The sequence below is a fragment of the Cygnus atratus genome, chromosome 3 (assembly GCF_013377495.2).
Source record: "Cygnus atratus isolate AKBS03 ecotype Queensland, Australia chromosome 3, CAtr_DNAZoo_HiC_assembly, whole genome shotgun sequence".
NCBI classification, from domain to species: Eukaryota; Metazoa; Chordata; class Aves; order Anseriformes; family Anatidae; genus Cygnus; species Cygnus atratus.
In genome coordinates, this window is record NC_066364.1 from 82,615,537 (window position 1) to 82,637,563 (window position 22,027).

Consider the following 22,027-nt stretch of genomic DNA (forward strand, 5'->3'; position numbering starts at 1 on the left):
AGCCTCTGTAAGGATGACTACACTAAAACTCAATGTCTTTATAAGGCTGCATCCCTTAAGCCCCTTCTGGTAATACCTATTTTCAGAAAGAAGATCTTCATAACACAAGAATATACGCTAAGAGGAAATCAACCACCAAAGAGAAAAATCTTTACCGGCTTCCTGGCAATACTTGAAAACATTTTAATAGAGACTCAGTTGTAAACGTATTATTACCAAAACCCACCTCTCCCAAGAGATGATGTAAGTACAGCTTGAAACCAGGCTAAAGAAGAATATTAGGAAATGGCATCCTTCAATAAGTAGATTTGAGTTCAAGAGAGCAAAATAAAATAAAATATCGTAACATAACATAACAAATAAAAAGGGGAGGGGAAAGGAAAGGAAATAAACTCTTGCAAGTTAAATAAAACAAGTTAAAAAGATTGTGAAGAACAATGGATACTGAAGCTGCAGAATACATTGGTACTTGTGTGTAGTGTTTTGTAGATGACAAAAACATGCACAGATTCAAAAGCAATTGTTGAAAATCAAACACCACAACAAATTGCTAAATTCCATCACAAGGGAGTTCCTAATCTACAAATTGCTAAAAGAATATACAGGGTAATGGAAATATCATACTCCAATTGGTTTTGTTATGCTCTTTTTATAAGTGTGTGGTTCTTATGACTCCAGCAAGACAGAAGACAGACCTTCAGTCTGCTGCCATTGTCTGATGGCTGAAAACAGTTGCTTTGTGACCGTTTGCTTACAAAATCTCATTTTTGAAAGCCTGTCATTGCAATCTTAATAATACCCTGTTGACACAACTTTGAAGCTCAGTACAGATATTATACACTCCTATAACTTTACTGGTATTTTTCCCATCACTTTACGCAAACATAGCTACTTAGATTAAAAGCACCAGAAAGCGGGATCTGTTTTGTTTTGAGTCATAGAAGTGACTATCAATTTCTGCAGTACATAAAGACTTATATTTTCACGCTATATTTAGTTAATATTCTGCCTGAAGGACAGAAAAGATGCTGAATGCACTCTGTTCTCAAGTTCAAGCATTAGAGACAATCACTCTATAAGGGTGTGCAACGAGAGATGGAAATGATGAAGAGTAATGCAGAGATATCATTCTGGGAAGTTTTCTTCCAGATGAATTACTCTAGATCAAGCTTAATGTAATTTAATTCCCAACATTAGCCTGTGTAAAAATTCATAAAATACCATAGTGCAGTAGAAGCCTAAGATTAATTTTAAAAGTGATGCAGAAGATTACTAGAAAGATCAGTAGTAGTATAATAGTGGCAACTTCTTGTTACAGAGAGAAATCTTATTAACTAATGCTGTGTAAGACAGAAGGATTTGGTCACATGGGTTTACTTTATGGTACAACCTTACTGTATGCAGCAACCAAAAATTAGTAGCATATGAGTAGCTTTTCCAGAATGTTCATCAAAGGAAAACTAAATGGTGCAGCATCAGCTTAGTTTGGACATGTATTAATGCTCTTAGATACTTCTGATGACTTCTGGTATAACTCTGAATAGTATTTTAATTGCAGGTTCAACGCAGAAGTGTTGTATGGTTTAAACTAATCTGCAAAGAAGTGAAAAGAACTTAAAAACACATACACAACTTCAGAGATCCAAGTGTCAGTGTCATGCCACTTCAGACTGGGCTCTTTCCAGAGCTGACCACATTTGTAGTTGCATTATAGTCTAGATGACATCAAAAACTTGAATGAGGTAAGAGACCAAAAGTTCAGCATCACTGGGAAAGCTGAAGAATGCTCACAAACATTAGCAATCAGAAACAGAGCTAATCATACCAGCAAGACTGCAGCAATTGACTAAGACAGTTCTAGGAAGTCAGTCAGGCTTCAAGTGGATAAGAAACATATGTAAACTATATGAATGGACAAAAGAAAACTCATCAACAATAAATTAACCAGCTTTCTTTGAACCCCTATGAAAACACCGTTGGTTTTCAGCTCTTTTCAGGATGAGATAGTGTTAGTGTTTTTGCAACCATGAGAAATTATGGGGTACCAACATTTCTGCAAAGGAAGCACAGCTACCTAACAAATGTTTTCTGATCTCAAGCAGTCCTGGCAGCTCTTACCAGTTCTTCCAGTAACAGTAGGTAGGTACTTGCATCCTATCCATATGTTGTTAAAATGTCATAACTAATTTCTGCTAATACCATCCGTTATTGGCTCCTCTGTACTAAAATGTATCACTGACTCAAACCAACTACTGCCATGCAAAAATAATCCATTCCAGTATGCAAACTATCAAACAAGATTTGGAATTATTCCCTGTGGGGTGAACCTGCTATGTTGGACCTGACTAGTTACTACTAGACAAAAACAATTTGGCTGTTCACAAGAGGGCTGGATTACCAACACTAGTAGCTATTCTGGAACTTACAAAACACAAGTGCACCCATTTCTGCCAAATCTGTGAATACATATGCATTAGTAACAGACTCAAATTCAAAGGAATTTGCAAACTGCAAATATGTACCAAAATACTGATCAACTGTGAAAGACTTTTTCAATTAAAACTTTTCAAGCCAAAGAATTAAATTATTTCTACTAAACACCTAGCATTTTAAAAGTGCTTTAGAGTACATCTAATCTTAATTCATCAAGTTAGATATAATATTATTAACTACGGTTCTTTTAAACAATGACTACAGATATCGGAAAGCAAGTGATTGGTATTATATAATGCAAAAGTACACACTACCAATGGGAGGATGCTGTCTCTGGGAACACAACCATTCCTCTCAGCAAAGGCGTTCATTTCTAAGGGAAGTCTACAGACACAGGTGCTGTAGACCTTAGAATTAGAATTTGTCACTTGCATGTCTGGTTCTTGGTGGCACAAAGAGTTTTCGGCATAAAAGTGAACCTTTTTCCCACTCTCCCTCTTTCCAAAACAAGCCAGTACAACCCAAGACCCTAGTTGCTTCCAGAATTTAAATTAAAACATTTTGTTTTCTCTCTATTAGTTACGCATTTGACAGCCTCATACTGCTAATTTTCTAATGCTAGAGAATTTTGTAAGGCAGATCATGCCTAAACCTTCTTAAAGTGGGTGGGTTCCAGACTCATAAGAGGAAACTATCTCTTTCACATCACAATCTATTATGGTGCCTATTTTCAGGATATCTGTATGTCCAACAGAAGTTTTATTCCTAGAATAGGCACTGTTTTCTACAGAACTGTAATAAAAACTGGAGTAAAGCACCTTACTTTTTTGAGGTAAAAGACATTTAAACTAAATAGTAGGCAATGTCAATGGAAACTGTGCCATTTACCTCAACACCTCATTCAGAACTGCACAGAAGGACTCATTCTCCAATCAAGTTTCAAAATACTGTCCTACAATCAGAAGCTTAAAATAATTATTTCACAAATAATGGTGAGACTTTTCCTTCAAAAAATATCAGTGGGCAGCAGAAGGAGCAGAAGCAGAGCAAGGACTGGAAGGCCAGTTTCTTCCATCTCAAATAAATGTTTGACTACTACAGAGTCATGTTTAAATGGAGACAGAAATTAGAAGAATTTCTGCAAACTGTTAGAGCTCAAATAGGAAGGATCCATGGAGCTCCTGTACAGAATACCCTCTACATTTTCCAAACCTTCGTTATCATAAACCCTATTTTATGAGGTTAAAGATCTTCAATACTAGCTTACACAATCTTATTTCTGTCATGTGTCTGGTAAGGTAAGTAACTCCTTCAAGCTGAAAATTTGGAAACCTTCAGAAGGAGCAGGATTTTGAACATATTCTTCCAGAATTCAGGCAGATGTTCTATGTCAAAAACATTCTGTTTGCCTACGTGTGACTCTAAGATGTAATAAAAATTTTACCCACCCTCCTTTTTCATTCATGATTTATAAGGTTGGACATGGCTTGGCTTACCTTACACTGCAGGATCTAGCTCCCCAGCTGAAACAAATGAGAAACATGTCTTATGAGTCCTCATGGGATTTAGGCATAAAACCAATGTTGAACATTTCCTTCCTATCAAGACTTCAGTGGACACGTGCACATTTAGCAACATAAACTGAGGCAAAGGAGTTCAGGTGCCGAAACAGAAAGGTGTTTACCACCGCCACCCCAAAACAAACAAAAAACAGCTAAACAGGAGTTTCTGCATGTTAGTGTTAGGTAGATACTTGAATGCTTGAATTTCCAATGTGAAACTGAACCATCACTGTTTAACACTATGAAACTCAGATCAAATTACTTGTTTCCTTCAGGAGGACTAACCCCTGGTCCTCTCAAAGGATCCTGCTTACTAGTTCCTGAAAAATCAAAGACAAAATGAGTCTATTTTTGGTTCTAAATTTTAAAAGAGCAGAAACTTATCTCCAACACCCTTCCTCGCAGTCTTAACAGAACCTGGCCTGGCAAAGACTGATGAAGAAAGCAGTGGAGCTACAACTCTGTTCAGTGCCTTACATATAACCATCAACTGAACTTCAGCTCTTAAAAACGCTCTTTACACTCCTATGGAGCATGCATCTGTCAGCTGTTGTTAATTTTATGATACATTGTACAACTGGCCATCAGGGCAAGCAGAAATCTCTTCAAGACCCAAATTCAGGATTCCAGCGTCCCACTGTACAAATGGAGTGTATTTTCCTTTTAGTCTTTGCAATGTTTTTTATGTTTATTCCCAGCATTTTTTTCAGATGAAGATAGATTAAAGTCTTATTTAAATAGATACGCCTAGGTTATAGTTTCTATAATCATTTGGAAGGATTAAGAACAGTCTTTAAACCAATCTGGACCTTTCCAATGCACCAGAGCTGAATACTCATAAGGCCACTCCACACAGAGGCCTGTCTACTTCTGTCTTAAAATTTCCCATGATTTCTCTTTCATAATCTAATTAAAATCCACTGTCTACTTATTTGGAACACTTTCTCTGATACCGAAACCGAATATTCTGGGCTGAATGTAAGTTAATTTCATCAGTTTACCATACCATGCACTTTCACAAAACCCCAACCTCCCCTTTTCCCCACCAACCCCAACATTTTTACACTTACAGGAGCACATCAGGATGTGGCAACCTCTCCAACTCCTATAGCTTTATCTTTTCAAAAGAAAAATTTTAGTTTCTCCTAAATTAAGTTTCTCCCAATTTAAGGTTGGACTAGATGATCTTAGAGGTCTTTTCCAACCTGAATGACTCTGTGTTACTATGAAATGGAGGACTCCACATTCCTAAGGCTTGCAGTACACAAAGGCTCAAGGTTAAAAAAAAAAGTGCTTAACTGATAGCTTGTTTCAAAAGAAGAAACTGGGCTGATGTTATCAAACATTCTCCATCTCTTCTACAACATAATACAATTTTTTCAGTCGTTCTATATGATATGTTAAAATTATGAAGTCTTCTTCCCATTCCCTCACAACTAGGAATAGAGAAAGGGAATGCGATTGTGGCTGAAGGTAGAGAAGAATTCACATCCCACAAGCCTGACAGCTCTCAAACTACTCTAGACCTTAACTATGCCAACAGAAGCAGACAGAATACAGCTTTAAACACATTTCATCTGATATATATCACATTCACTACTGCTGTCCATTGTGAAACAATTTCATTAAAACAGAAGTAAAGGAAAACAAAAACAAAACAAAACAAACAAACAAAAAAAACTAAACACTAAAAATCCCTAGAAATTACATGACCTGGCAGAATAAGCCTAGCAAAACCAGGTTCCAGTGGTCCTGCCTCCATGGCCAACCCAAGCCACATGTTTCCTATCTCTGTGTTGTACCCATCATTTACGCCTGTGAGATCATACACTGAGCAATGCAGAAACTGAATGCAAATTAGAATTAAGCCAGCCAACAAAACAAAGCAGTCTGTAGCCAAACCATCCCCCTGAACGGTTTTGCCACATGATCACTGGTGCAAGAAAGAAGGTAGGGACAACATATGGTGAGGATGGCAAAGAGGAGGCTGGGATCATGCAGCTGCCCAGACAGACCGATTTGTCACAGAATGGTATCTGTTAGTGTTTGCAATCCAAAAGTGCACAAATAAAAGCTCAAAAAGCTTACAGAGTTCTACTTTCTACTGATTTCTTTGTCTCCCCACAATAATATAACTTTTCTGTTTTTCTAATTTGGTTGCATCTGGTTAGGAGAGAGAATAATCCTGGGCAAATGTGCACAAACTGCTCAGTGACTCAGAATTGTACATATGATCTAATGATTAGAGCCTGCGTTAGCACAGAGATTTCATATTATTCTTCAGTTTCATCAGTAACATTTAATAGCTGTAAGCTAAATTATCTGATTTTTTAATCACATTTGTGATATGGACAGACTCCTCTCTCCATATCTGTTGCAGCCAGCATTCACAAAACAAAACAAAACAAATTCCCTGCAAATATTTGAGAAACGACTCATAAAAGGGAAAAAAAGCAAAAAGAAAAGGAATGAAGCAATACAAATTGAAGAAAGGAAATCCATTGGCATGTCTTAGAAAGCATTAACACTGCCAGCTAAAATAATATTGTAATTAGCAAGGGATTTGGATTCTGTACATGTAAGAAATGATACAACAACCTGCTAATTGGAGACAATACCATTCAAATGTTACTGAGGAACAAAGAGTGGTACATAATTATGTGCAAGGAGTGGGAGGGTTACAAGAAATGTTTCAATCTAGTACACTGAACCACAGCTGAGAAAAGGCTAAAACAATAACCTTGAAAACAAGCATTAATAAGCTACTGTCACAGCACATGAAGGATAAAGAAGAACATGTTTGTTTCCACAGTGAGCCACATTTTGCATACAGGCAGACCTACCTTTCACAAGACAGTCATACACATATATGCATACTATTTGTATACACAGGTGAAAGTGAAATGTTGCTTTAACATTAACTAAAGAGAATCGAGACTTCACCCTAGGACTGCATATTATTAAAGGTACTATAAAAACAGCATCATAGTTTGTAGCCTGTTTAGTAATAATTTTGACAATATTAGCTGGGAGAACATACATGTGGTCATTTTTTTCAGTTTAGACTTTTTTTTTTTTTAATTTCAACTATAAAAAAAACAAATGCTCAAATATGACGTCTGGTGCCTGTGCTGGAATTAATAATTGCTAGTTGTCCCTGAGAGACAGCATCAACCAACTTCTCCTAACAGTGATGTAAAAAGAAATTCATTAATACTGTATTTGCAAAGCACTCAGATACCACAGCGAGCAGCACCATGGAAAAGCCTATGAGGAAATAAATCATTCTATATTCAGTGCAGGATCTGGCAGATGTGCAATAAAGAAAGCCTGGAGACATGCATTAAATAACGAAGATAAAAAAAGATTCTACCCATTACTAACAGAAATAATATCCCCTGAATGAGCATCATCTCCCTTAGGCATTAAATGTTTGATGTATTCTCATTCAATACAATGGAAAAGCCTTCTGATTAACTAATGTGGTAAGATTATAGCAAGCACCAGTTAGGTATTCCATGTAAAAGGTAGCATTGGATAATGTAATTAAAGTCTATCATAAATATATGTTCTGGGGCCTAGTATTTCCTCATTTCCAAATGCTTATTTTTGCTATGAAATAACACTCCCACACTGCAACAATTATTAGCAAATGTATATTATCCCAGCACCCAGAGGTTCCTATCACCACAGCTCTAGGTGTGTGGGCACAGTAAATCAATCTGTTTCACTCTGATGCTGCCAGACTGCTTCTGTCACCAAACTATCCTGCTTTACAGCTAGCTCAAGTGAGTCAGGAGCGCAAAAACGTGACAAAGAAAGGCTCAAAGGTAGTGACAAAACCTGCAGGTTCCCAGCTAGCTCAGATTTCTGTACTGACATCACTCATCGCTCTGTAAATCACTCATTTTATTTTATTCTATGACAGGTCAGTTTTGCTCTCCTGTCCATGTAAGATGGGCTTTATCTTACCCTGTCAGCTCAAATCTGAAGTCGGAGTTCAACTTTCTCCTGTTAGCCAGCAAGGGGGCTGAGGGACAGGAGGGATGTGCGAGGAGGACTAGGATGCGCTCATGGGTTGGGAAGTTCTACCAAAGCTGCTTTCTGCAGGAGATCAGAAATGGGGAGAAGAGCCACGGGGACTCCACTCATGTCTGTCTAGAAAAGTGAAATACCTGATAGAATAATCTGGCTGGCAGATGTAGTCTCAATATCCGTGCTGAGATGCAGCAGAGCTGTTACATGTTCTGACTATGGCATACAACCTGCTTTAGAAGGACGAGGCTAGCCTGTGCTTACCTAGCAAGGGGAAGACGGGCTCATGAATATGTGAAACTCCCAGAGCCCAACGAGTTATGTATGTGCTTTCTCTCCACACTACTGCCTGTGGCTCGGGCTCCAAGCATATTTGCTGCTTAGGGACAACCAGCTCCATTTGTTAATGGTGACCATGGAGTAGGGCTTGGACCCTCCTCTGCTCAATTCGGACATGCCACAAGAGGGACTTTGGGTCTAATTCAGCCAAATGTATTCTGGCTATCCATCTTGAGAAGCTTCGAAATTTGGCAGAGCTATTGATGTCTTTACTGCTTTCTTTCCCACTGGAGAAAATAATCAGTTAAAAAGGTGCATAACATACTTTCTAAGATAAATCTGACCGGTTGCAGGGGAAAAAATATTTATCTTCGTGAATATATGTGTCCAAAAGATGAGTCACAGTTCCCTTTCAGGAATCAATTCTGACTAATTTCTAAGGATGCAGCTGGCCAGATCCTCACGAGAAAAGAGATTAATAATTTTAGTAGATGAACCCTCCAGCACAGCATAGTAGAGTGTAATGACATGTTTGCCATCAGCTAAGATGACGGTAGCAGGTAACAGTCCTTGTTTCTCCAGCAGATGTGAAAAAAGCTAATACAGATATATTTTCCACCCACTGTGTCATTCTTATTATTGAACTACTGGAAATTGGAGCATACCAGTGAACTTCTACTTGACACAAGCAGGACACACCATGTGAGACGAACCATGAGTCATCTATTCATACAAGGTCTGCTCATTTCAACATAGAATTAAGACAATTAAATCTGATATTCTAATTGAAAGTGGCATGTTAAAACTAAGTTCTCTCTGTTCAGGAATGCAGAACTGAATAAAAATTTAACCAGTTTTAATGGGAATAAAAAAAACAAACCAACCTAAATGCAAGAGAACAGAGTTGACAATCACTACATCATAATCAGGACATTCTAACAGAAATATCCGAATTTGTAGACATAAACAAACTGAAACATGGAATAAAAAAAATCATTCACAGTGAGAAAAGCAGGAAGTCCTAATTTTATCTTTGGAAAAGGCCAACAGTTGGCCTATAATTACAAGGATCAAAGAGGATGGCAGCAAAACTCACAAGAATTACTACAGAGAAGTGACTTTGATTCTTTGTAGCTCAAGAGCACTCAAATATATTGATCCCTTCATTTGAATACTCTAAAATTTCCTGTCTCAGGAATCTGAACAAGACATAAGGGAAACCAAAGGTAATAAAATAATATAAGCTTATGTTTTATTTACTTGTTCAAAAAGCTCACAGGACTGATTATCTCCCACAAACTGACAGAAGTACTAATGACAAACACAGTTCCCTTCCCTGGTTAAAATTTTAGCTCATCTCTCTTTTTTTTTTTTTTTTGGAAAGGGGATAGCTTTTGATACTTTGTATTCTAACTAAATGACATCTAAATTATCTATTGCCAGGTACATCAATATAAATTTACAGGTTCTACCTATAATTGTGTGTGACTGGGGGAAACTTGGGACGCTAGAGCCACAGGGAAATGAAACCAGTTTTTCAAAGACAGTTTCATTGGTGTTGCTCTTAAAACATACATTTCTTTTTCAACACATCAGAAAAACATAATTCCTTACTTCATAGATGTCTGTCAAAGCTGATACATACTCACTGGTTATCAAAGGATGAGTATCACTTTTGGTCATGTAACAGAAATAATCAAAGTCCTGGAATAGGCAGTGTCATGAAGTGATATGTCTCCACGGTTATTACATTGAAATAACATGTCAGTTTTGATCAAAAGGTAATCTCTAATGAACCAGGACTTCGTCTAGTAATTTTCTTTTACTTTCTTGGTCAGGAGATTACAAAGAAGTTAAATAAAGATTAACTTTTGTTGGAAAAGTGTGTTCTTTGTTCTTTACCACACAAAGACATGTTATGTTAGGGTGCTGGTACAAGTAGCAACCACTTAATTTATTTTTTTAGAATTCCCTTTGTGATCCATATATTAGACAAATCTCTGTCAAAAATGATTGTTGTCAAAATACACAGGTTCTTTTTGCTATTTAAAGATATATCCTACCCCTAAAAATCATACTTTTATCAGATTATATAGAATAATTAATGTGTTATTATTCAGGAGAAATGTGTGTGAGATTGTTAGAACTCTTTAGGTATTCTTATTTCTTTTAGCATTTAAACGCTCTTTGCTGGTTTTCCACACAGTTTTACATAAAGCAAGTTTAGTCATGTAGTGTCAGCATGTAATACCTCTTTGGTTAGGGATTTTGAACTTCCAAACAATCATTAAGAAAGCAGGCACCTGAGAAATACTTGTAGCACAGGTTTCTGTGCCAGTTGGCTAAAGCTGACTGACAGTATTTTCCAGTGCTTCAGAATCATCAGTAGTGTAGACATGTTGGTTTACTAAATTATTTTGCTATTGCTTAAAAGAGGAAACTATCTTGTCCCACAGGATGTAACAGCAATATCTCAGGTTACATTGCCTACTATTAATATGGCTATAATGGCTTTAAAAATCTACCTAAACACCGCACCACATTTTTAACCACTTGCAAAGTGCAAGCCTCTACTTCAGCTACAGTAAGAGTTGTAAAAGTTTCAGATTTTTGATAGCAAGGCACCAAAGAGAGCTAAAGAATTATTGGACAACACTGCTCAACAACAGTTTGCATTTTATGTATGTCATTTGAGTCTGCATTTAAAGTAAAAGAAACATTACGTAGCAGTCAACAGCATAACAACATAAAGACCTTGGTCTTACCCTTTGTTTTCAAGTCATTTAATACTTTTGATTCCACGGGCAGGATATCGCTCACTAGTTTTATCTCAATATTTCGGGATGCCAGTTCAAGCAATTTTTCAAAAAGACGCTGACCCTAGGAAAAACAGGAAAGGAAAGCAGAAGTTTTAAGATAGAATTTTTTAAGTAGAACATCAAAAAAATTAAAGATGCACATTAAAACAAAACATTTTGTATAACAGCTGAGTAAATATGTTCCAAAATACAGTTAAATCTACCCTAAAGGTTAGAAAATTACTGTTCTGAATGACAAACTTGCTTCCTCCTTTTCCCAGACTGTGCAATACCATCAATGACAGGTGTCACACTGAGAATGAAGTGTCCGGTTCTTTATGCTTCATAAATGTATTTCTATATTAGTTTTCTTATAAATAATTACATTCTGTTAAATTAGGATAAAAAGTGCAAGGAAAAGACTTACAGATTACATATATTTTTGTATTGAGTGGTTTTTTTGTAAGTGGTTCTAACCATAGTACAAAACATTTTCCTGTGGTCACATGTTCGTTTTCAGATGAGCTATACCAGGAAGGAGAACAATAATGTAAATGTATTTCATACACTTCTCCTTTTTACGTTTTTTCTTTATTATGTCAACCCTATTTCTAACAGAACAAAAAAGGGAATTTCATACTCATTTGTATACACATTAGAACAGAAATCAAGGTAATTGTTTCATATGAGAAATACAATTTTCAATCAAGTCACATTTTTCCATGTCCAAGAAGCAAAGAAAAAGTAGACCTTTGCATTGTAAATGTTTAATTTTTGGATTCAATATCTTAAGTTAAAGTAAAATGCTTGGTTAGAAGCATCTAGCTATATGATGTGCAGAATAAAAGAATAAAATATCCAATGTACTATTGGATATTGTGCTGTGGTTACTACAGCCACAGATTTAGAACCCGCTTCCTTGCTGCTGTTCGAGCAGGCTACAGCAGGCACCACTTACAATTAGCAGTAGCATACACAAAATCTTTGGGTTTAATCAGCAAAGTGTCTGCCCTAGCTACATAGCTCACAGAGATTCAGTATTGTGTTGGTCACGAGGAAAAATCTCGTATGTCAAGCTAAAGCAAAAAAGCAAATCATATCAACTTTCAGTTAGGTAGAAGGTAAAGCTTTCCACAGGACCATGTTAGAGAATTCTCCATACAAAATATTACTCTAAAAGTCTTAGAAGGATCTTTCTGTTTGACAAAAACAACCAATGCAAAACAGTTTGGGATGAAGCAATCTGATGTTGTGTGTACTAACAAAACTTCAGACAGAAAACCCTCCTCCCACATCGCAACCAGAAGCAGAAAGCCATCCTTTGCCCTGTAATTACCTGCAGATTGACACTTGGAGCCTTGCTGGGATTTCAGCAGTCACAGAACCTAGCTCTTCATCTGTTTACAGTACAGACATATTTCCCAAGATTCACTTCCAAATGTCTGAATATATGTGGCAAAATAGGAATACCCAGCCTCCTAAAAACTAGGTTTCTCAATATTATAGAGCAGCCAGAGGCTGCAATGGAAACACAAAACTACTGTTTATGTTTTACTTCTGTTACGTATGCCTGCTTGCTGGCTCAAACCCACAGCACAGCTCCCTGCTCATCCCAGGGCTTGCAGGAATTTATCAGCCAACAACAGAGATCAGCTCCACTGTGACCCTGGGGGTCAGAAGTGCACTGGCTGCCCTGGTCCCCTTAGAGGGTCTTTCCTGCAATTGGTGCAGACTGGCACTCTAGTCAAATCTGGGACCTGCAATGACTGTACTGGTTTCTGCTCAGTTCCCAGCCCATGCCTTGACCCGTTTTACCCAATCTTAGTATGTGCTGATGTGACCAACACAGCACCCTGGCTAGACCACCTAGCTGTCTCTTACAGACAGTCTGCCATTTCAATAGGCCATCTTCTGGGTGAACAGATCACTCGGAGTGCAGCCCTGCGTTCCAGTCAAGGCATCTTCTCTGAAAATACATCTCTTTTCCATTACAGAACATTCAAAGCTATACATTTATCATGTTCTTTTTCATCATAATATGCTCATAAATGGTGAAACCTCACATTGATAGAAACATTTAAAGCATCTCTTGTGATGGTTACAGAATCATAAACTGTGGCTGATTAAGACTAGGAGCACACTCACCAGAAACGTGTGTGTTTATACAGGAATACAAAAACCAGCACCCCACCATCCAGTGTCAGAACTGGAAATAATTTCTGCTGTCTCCTCTCAGTGCATCATCCCTCAGCAGGGATCGAAACTCTCACCACGGCTTAGTCTAGGCACTCTGTACAACTATGACAAATACACTTGTCTTTAAAAATCTGCATGTACTACAGTAAAGTAGGATACTAGAGATTCTTTCTTCATTGTCGAAGTACCTGGCCTTCTTTTCCCATTAATATTAATTTGAAACTCAGTTTCTACACTTTCTGACATGTTTATTTGCAGTTTTACCATTTTGTTCTATGAAAAGGGAAAAAGACAGGACAGAAGGTCTGAAGAGTTTTGTCACTACTGTCAGCACATTTGAAATGCTTCTGTTGAATATAAACCTTCATGCTGTCATTCAGACCACATTTCCTTTGTGAGACAATATCAGGCTGCTGTGCGACTACGTGACAGCGATCAGAATAATTTCTATGGAGTTAGCTTGTGAGGGCTGAGAAGTAGTAACAAGCCAAGCGCTATGAAAATGCAGCATGCTTCTTTATACCTTATTTGCATTTTAACAGAATATACCATTAGGAAAAATGCCTATCCTGATGAAATATTCTCTTACACTTTCCACAGTGCTGTGTTAGCAAACCTACTGAAAACGACAAAATAGGCTGTAAAATGTATACGTCAAATGAACAGACAGACACTCTCATGGCAGCTTTAAACTACTATCCATCTGAAACATCAGTCCCAACTGTACACCATAGCAAGCTGGTGAATTTAAAACAGACAAAAAAAGTTACTACTACCAAAAAGCTCTGAAATTCCCCCCAAAGGAATTTCTTAACCCTTACTAGGCAAACTGATTCTATCCTGGCTGACTTCCCTTGCTTACTGTCATCTTTGTTAGTATGCATTCCTCATTAAAAATAAAACAGGGGATATATAAACATGAAAATGCTATGTTTATTAAGTTTTCTAAAATTGAATTATTGTGCTCTTTGTCAGCTTAGATACCTACAATTGAGACAATGCTTAGCTTTTATTGTGACAGAATAAAACTGGTTACTTCCAGATTTTTTTTTCTGAATTTATTCTACATAGTTCTACTAATATTTTAAAATATTATCCTACGATCAACCTTTTGGGTATATCTAAAAAACATCACTAACAATCACCGCTTGCCAGCAGAAACCAACAGAAGAAATAAATGAAGAAATAAATGAAGAAATCCTAAATTCAACTTTTGCTATGTAATGCTGAATAGAGAAACTCAAAAGCTTTCCTCATGTTCTTCTAGCAAAACAGGTAAGGAAAAGGGAGGAAATGTCGATTATTGGAATTTCAGAGTTAAAAAAAATGCTTTCACTATAAAAACTCTCACTTTTTAAAATTTCTTTTCTATGTCTCATTCTGTAGCAGCTGCATCAGGGAAATGCCACTATCTGAAGGGGAGAGATGGCTTTGTAAAGATGAGTTTACAGAAAATAAAATACACTGCAATCTCCGTATCTGGCTATAGCCAATTTCTGCTGGTAGCCACTAAGTTTTTTTAATAGTTGTCAAGGACAGATACTTAAGCTTTGGCAGTGGCATTTGTTCTACCAAACAAATCACGTAAGACCCTTGGGTGATGGCTGTCTGCAAGTGACACACAGCTCACCCTGAGATTCACTGCAAAGCCGGACAGCTGGCTTACATGACACGTTTAGGTGGAGTGGGAGCCTTCTCCCATCAAGCCATTTGGGAGTGCACAATAGGTACGTAGGTAACTAGAGATAAGTCAGAATCACCTGGTGTCTGTGTGATGAGTGTAAAAGTCAGACACAGGCCTATCCTCTGATCATCGTACGGTTCTGCAAATATCCATCCAGGGAGAACTGGCTACTCACGGCAATACCAATAAAACATGATAGCATTGACTCTTACTTGTTAAACTTAAAATGAAATTTGCAAGAGAAGACTTGCTGAAACTATATAAGGTCACTTTGAATTAATGTATCTAAACATGAGATGACTCAGAGGAAATGAATTGTGAAAATCGTGAAATTGGAATGATTTTATGTTCACCTCTCCCTTCACTGCAACTGAATTATAAGCTATCTTCCAAAATTGTTTCCACTGTCCTCTGATATCTCTGAACATCAGACTGCCACAGGAGGATTCACATGTTCACATTCTCCAAAAATCTCAAAGCCTTCTCTGTAACTACCCTGCTATCTTGAAAAATGCACAGATGAGAACACAAAGACGCCAAAGCACATTTTTCCTCTGAATGAGAAAAGCAGGTATAGAAAGCTTACTCATTATTTTGCCAAACAAATATTTGTTTACTTGACCTGCTAAGCTGTGGAAGCACACAGAACATTGTAGCATCATGTATCTGCATTTGAAGACTCCAATTCAGCAAGACTTATAAACTCAGATGCATGAGCACAGCAGCTGCAACCTGGACAGCTCAGTCAGCAATAACTGTTTCTTTAGATTTAGAACCACAAAACATGGCGAGACAACTGGTAAGGACACAAGGTAACATAACCACAAACAAAAACAAAGAAAAATACGGCACAAAATTCTGCAATTTTATACATACAAAAGCATACATGCTTATCTATAGTCCATATATATATTGGATGTGCATATATATATATATATATATATATATATATATATATATGCATTCATGTCTGTATACAATACTGCAGAAACTTCCTGCTGTATTTTTCTTCAGTATGTATATTGGACACAGATTTATGTGTGTATATAAATACACAAACACACATGTAGAGAACATAGCTAAACCCTATAATAAATTGAGAAAAAGCAATCTAGCCTACTCATCTCTTCTTTAAAAATCCACATCTGTTAAAGTGCTCTCATAAAGAAACTTGCTTTATAATATGTTGTAATATTCACAAAATGAAAATTGTTAGTTATACAGCAGAATGTGGGTCCATATGGAAAACGGTTATGTCCTTAGTCTCTGATAAAACAAGCATCATCCAGGGAACAACTAGAACTTACTAAGCACCTCAGAAGCTAGAAGTTTTGCATCTCCCTCCATGTAACACTTCTCCTGTGTGACGGCAAATTACTCCTGAACTCAGATTTGTAAAGACTCAAGGATGTTTGACTTATACTTCTGAAAATTACCGGATAACTGAAGATCCTCTCAAATTTCTCTTTCATTTTATTAGTGGAGAAAGCAAATGCAACAATACAAATTCTCTTCCCTCTTTCACCCACTAAGCTTGGTATACCTTCTCCAGGGCAGTGATTTGCTAAAAAAAACTCTGCTTCTTTGTCAATTTCTTTAGCAATTAGACTGGTCAATAACAGCACAGTGTTTTAGGATGAATAGACAAGCTTGACAGAGAGATCTATCAGCTGTTCAGCCCACACTGCTGTACAAATGAGGAAATGACTGGAATATTAATCACTTTTTAAACAGAAGTAATTACTTGCTTTTGTAAGACCTATGTATTCCAAATAGATAACTAAATAGAATATTATAAAAAATGTCTAATTTTTTATGATCTTAACAGTGTATTTGGGGATGAAGGAGCAAATCCACTTACATGTATCTTCTTTCTTTCCCTGCTCTGACATTCAGCAATATCGTATAGCTTTTACTTTGCATGAAAATGTGGAACAGTGAATGGATTTGATGCTTAACTGCTGAAATCCCAATTTCCAGTTTGCTATTTTTACTCTCTGTTTGGGATTTGTTAGGCTCTGCTGGTTTTGAAGCAAATGACATGTTGAATATTTTCAGAGAAAAAATTTTTAAAAGATTCATGCACATACCAATTCATGCACATCCTGAAAACATCTAAAGCACTATGTCTTTGAATTCATCTGCTTGAATGACAGTACATGGGTTTGAAGTTTCTTAGGCAGTAAATTTAAATAAAGCTTAGCTGCATAATTACATTGTGAAAAATCTCAATATTTTGATACTCAATAATTTTAGTCACTAACTATATTCCAATATTTATAAGCATTGTAAAAGGAAGGGTTTGGGCTACATTTTCCATTTGACTGCTCACCTCAAGTTTTCACTCATTTGAATGGACATGCAGTAGATTTATTCTGAAGGCAAGTGAATGTATGCCCTTCAATTAGGCTATAGCCTCTCTAAAAAGAAGTAGCACCTAATTCACAATTTGAAAACACAGGCTATTTGAAATACTATCTTTGGTTGCTCAGAATACCAGTCATTGTCATCAGCTAGCAAAAGGCATTTTTACTGCATAGCATCGACAGAACTAGAGAGGAAAGTGAAAAGTTTGTGACATAGTATAGTATTGTAGATTCCTTACAGTTACCCTGCTGTCATTTTAACCCAATTCCATGTCAACTGAGTGGGGTTTTTTTTCCATCAAAGAATCCATTTGGTTGAAATAGATACTCTCAGCCTCTCAGTTCTTTGATATCTTAGTTTGACAGGGTGATATTAAGTGGAAACCTGCCCTTACCACCTTTCTAAGAGGATTGCTATCAAGAATTATGTGTTTGTTGGCATAGTATCATTGTAATGACTGTCTCATTTGCTATGTATGATTTATAATTTTTCCTATTGCACATAATTGCAGAAATCCTGAACCCCCACCAAGATCCATTTTGAAAAGATATGAAGAATCATGTGATACATTTTGTACCAGATGAGTTGTAAGTGTAATTCTACTCATATATTTGGCTGCAGAATTAATCCACATACTTGATCTTTTACCTGATCAGTTTCATCAAACAGAAAATAAGTATATGGATTTATGGATATTCCCAAATTATGGATGTGTTAATAGAGGTGTAAATTTGCAGGTTTCTAAAGATTACACAATTACATCCTTTCCTAAGATGGAAGCAATATGAATATGTGATGGATATGTTTGCTAGTCCAGTGTGCCACCACTCTCAGAAAACTAATGTATTGTTAGGAAAATCCTCATAAGAAAATATTTTTTAATCATTTTTTAAACTACCAAACAAATAGGTCTGCTATAGGGAAGGGCTGCAGCTCTAAAAAATTAATAGTGAAACAACAAAAACAGATTGTTAAAGTCCCACCCTTTTGTTAGTCTAGAACATACCTGGCATGCTGATGGATGACTGTGATTGAGGTCCCACTGGGAAGATACTATGTCAACAGACTTTTCAGCCATATTTAGCAAATTCATCCAGCCTTGGAAAAGAGACAAATGAGATGGTGCACTGTCTGAATAGTTGATCCCTTCAGGAATATTTTCCACAAGAGCAACCCTGAGAATAGATAAGGAAAAAATAAGCACTTAACATAAGCACTTTTCTTTATGAAAAAGTCCCAAATCGTAAAAAAAAATGTCAGGTTTGGGCCTGTGGTTCAACATCTGCTCCCAGAGGCTCTCAGCAGTTGGACACCTCACAACTCACTCTGAAGTTGCCAACTGCCATGCTCTGCACTTCCCAAAACAGTAAAATGCAGAGATGATGTACTGTTAATGTAGCAAAGCAAACTAAGCAAAGCAAACAAAGCTTTTGAAGCTCTGCAACATTAAACATAGAAAAGTGGAGTCAGTCCTTAAGGTGAGGATGGAAAGCATGAAATCTCTTCATTCTTTGTGACTCTCATCCTTGCATTTAACTTCTTTAAGATGCACACTCCCAGGCATTCTGTAAAGGTCTGCTTTTACAGCTGGCATTTTATTACATTGCAGTCTCTGCATATGAATTCTCCCTTTCCAACTGCTTTAAGCTACCTAGTTGTTCTGCTTTGTTTACTTGCATATGGCTCTGACTAGGATCATGTAGTTAAGAAAAGGAGGAGGATTATGCTTATTTGTTTTTATTATTATTATTATTTAATTTCCTGTTCTTTTTGGAAGGCTCCCTGATCTTACTGTCAATATTGTTCAAAATGTTTGCAAATTACAAATATTCACATGGATCCAAGAAGCTAAACAAACATTGTAGAGACTACTCCTTTTCACTGCATCCAACTAAATCAAGTACTTCCAAACTGTTTCTGAACTTATTATCACTGTTAATTATCAACCTTAGCAATATAAATATGGTTTTCAAAGGTTTTTTTTGTTTGTTTTTTAAAGCAAATCTTTAATACAAACATCTAGTATAAATTAGAATTGGGAATTGGGCACTTTCTGTTAAAAAAAAACAAAACAAAATAGTTCAGTATCTTCCTACAGGGTTGTATGGAAAATTTTACAGCTATTTCAGAAAATCTAGTATGTTTGTGAAGTTAATACATTAAAAGATTAAAGTTTAGTAGTCTTTAACACTGGGGAAAAAAGTATTTTGATAAAGTAAATTTGTGGTATACTATATTTTTATTTTCCTGGCTTGGCAAAGAAATAAAAAACAGAACAGGCACAGCTCCTCTTTCATTAAAACTTCAAATATTCCCTAAAATCAAACAACATACATATTGCTAAACTACAGTTACTGACAAGGCTCTCCACAACACAATTTGAAAACACTATTCTACTGGTTAACATTAAACTTAACATCATTACAGTAACACCTGTAGCACTAGCAAATTAACTGTAAGAGATTAAAATTATAACTTGTTTTTTAATGTCTTCTAGTATGTTTTATTCTAAAGCATTTTAACTACGTTAACTCTTGTTTATAAACTTTTCAAAATAACTAGTGCTCTAAAATTAAACTGCCCTTATTCATCTATTGGCATTGCCATATTTTCAGAAAGAAAATTTTAGTCTAACACCCAAGGTTTCTAGATTTGTTTCTGCTGCACTTAATACTCTTTTGGAACTTAATAAACATTTAGTTAGAACCCTTGAAATCCTAGTTACTTTCTTTTTAAACAGTTAACGTTGCTAAGAGTCCCAATACAATTAATAGCTTCCATCGTCCCAGAGCTGTTGTATACAAGGACGGGCACCTACTCTCCAAAGAGGGAGAAATCAGGCAGAAAAGGAAAAGTGATCTCTACTAGGACATTGAAAAAAAAGACAGTGACAAAGATGAGAAATGAATTCATGTCTTTCTGGGCCTCTTCCATTGCCCATGCAATCACATGTGGATACGAGAGAGTTACTTTAAATCTTCTCCAAAGACATTTATTTGCTCAGGATATTGTCCACTCAGGTTTTGACCTGGCCAAGACCAGGGAGCTTAATATTATTTTTGAGATTAGGGCCCTGATCCAGCCAAACACATATATGCTTATTTCTGAGGCATTGACTTCATGTTATTGAGTGGTCAACTGTCTCCAAGTGGAGATCAGTAATGAGTGGTATTCCCCAGGGGTCAATATTGGGAGTGGCACTATTTAACACCTTTGTCAACAACATGGACAGTGGGATCAAGTGCATCCTCAGCGAGTTTGCCAATGACACCACTGTGTGGTGCAATTGACACGCAGGAGGGAAGGGATGCCATTCAGAGGGACCTGGGAAGGCTTGAGAGGTGGGCCAGTGCAAACCTCATGAGGTTCAGCAAGGCCAAGTGTAAGGTCCTGCACCTGGGCCAGGGCAATCCCAAGCAGAAATACAGGTTGGGTGGAGAAGGTCAAGGTGTCAGGGTCAAGGTGCCTCTTGGTAAGGAAGCTTGCCCTTACTGTTAGGCTGAACTTGCTCTTCACCAAGAGACCAGCTTCCGGCTTTTCAATCTACCATTCAACACACTAGGACTAACTAAGGGATTTTGATTATGCAGCTTCTGCCATTTTATAATTTGGGTCTGATTATATAATAGAAGCCAAATGCCTTCCAGTTATTGAAACCATTCTTCAGAATGGATAGTATCCGTTAATATATATTTCCCAGTCTTTTGTTTAAGCAAAAGACTTAGACTGTTTTTTGTTCTTTAGCAGACGAAAGACCTAGCTACGACACTAGTTAAAATGCTGCCTTTGGAATTCAGACACTTCCTTTCAGTAGCGAACTGATTTTGACAATAAATAAATAAATAAATAAATAAAACACCCTCCCGACAATACATTCCCTTTCCCTCTCAAAAACTCATTACCAAGCTCAGAATTTGAAAGAAAACACAAAACCAACTACCTAAGTTTCTAAGATTTTGCCTTCATAATCCTCCCTCCTCCTTAGGCACAACAGCAAAGTCCTAGCGCTTAGTCAAAAAGAGCTTTGTTAAACTTTCCTCAAAGAAGTTTGAGTTCACAAGCCCCAGTGTCATCAATGAAAGCTGTTTTGTTCCAATATGACCCACAAAGCTCTTTTTTGAACATGTAACAGAAACTTCCAGAAGAGAAGGTCATTTCCAGACTTTATGGAAGATCAGACAAGGTGACAATTTATTCCGCTAAAGTGACCTATTAAAGCAAAACAGGATATAGCACGATGGTTAAAGTAGACTTTACCTATACTCAAAATCATTAGCACATAATCTTATACCTGTTGGGTGAAATATCTTTCCCCTCTCGGATTTCCTGGTGCTTTATCTATTTCATCTGATTAATGCCAACACAGGCTTCAGTTATATAGCTGAATATTCTCAAACATACCTCACACAGACTGAGAAACCTTAAAGTAATGTTATATGATTCTGTGAAGTCATAGAGGGAGACAAAGATCAGAGCTGAGATTCAGGAACAGAAATGTGGTAAGCGGTAAATGGTATCTCATGCCTACCAAAGAATAGACCTTGACCTATATAGTAAGACGCTTCTAAGCCCAACTACAACTTGCATTTAGAAATCTCAGTTGAATTCTGTCCCAAGCTAAGGATTCTCCTTTATCTTTGACAGTTCTTTGGTCAGAAAGCAATAAGGTTCAT

General features: G+C 36.9%; 1 protein-coding gene across 1 annotated transcript in view; it reads right to left on the reverse strand.

The window, feature by feature from the left end:
- PLD5 (phospholipase D family member 5) overlaps window positions 1-22,027 on the reverse strand; it is a 177,594-nt gene that overhangs the window by 52,362 nt on the left and 103,205 nt on the right. Inside the window, exons 4-5 of the mRNA XM_035560217.2 lie at window positions 18,361-18,529; window positions 11,075-11,189 (exon numbers count right to left, since the gene is read on the reverse strand). Of these exons, the coding sequence (XP_035416110.1) occupies window positions 11,075-11,189; window positions 18,361-18,529 (284 nt within the window). The remainder of the gene's footprint in view (window positions 1-11,074; window positions 11,190-18,360; window positions 18,530-22,027) is intronic.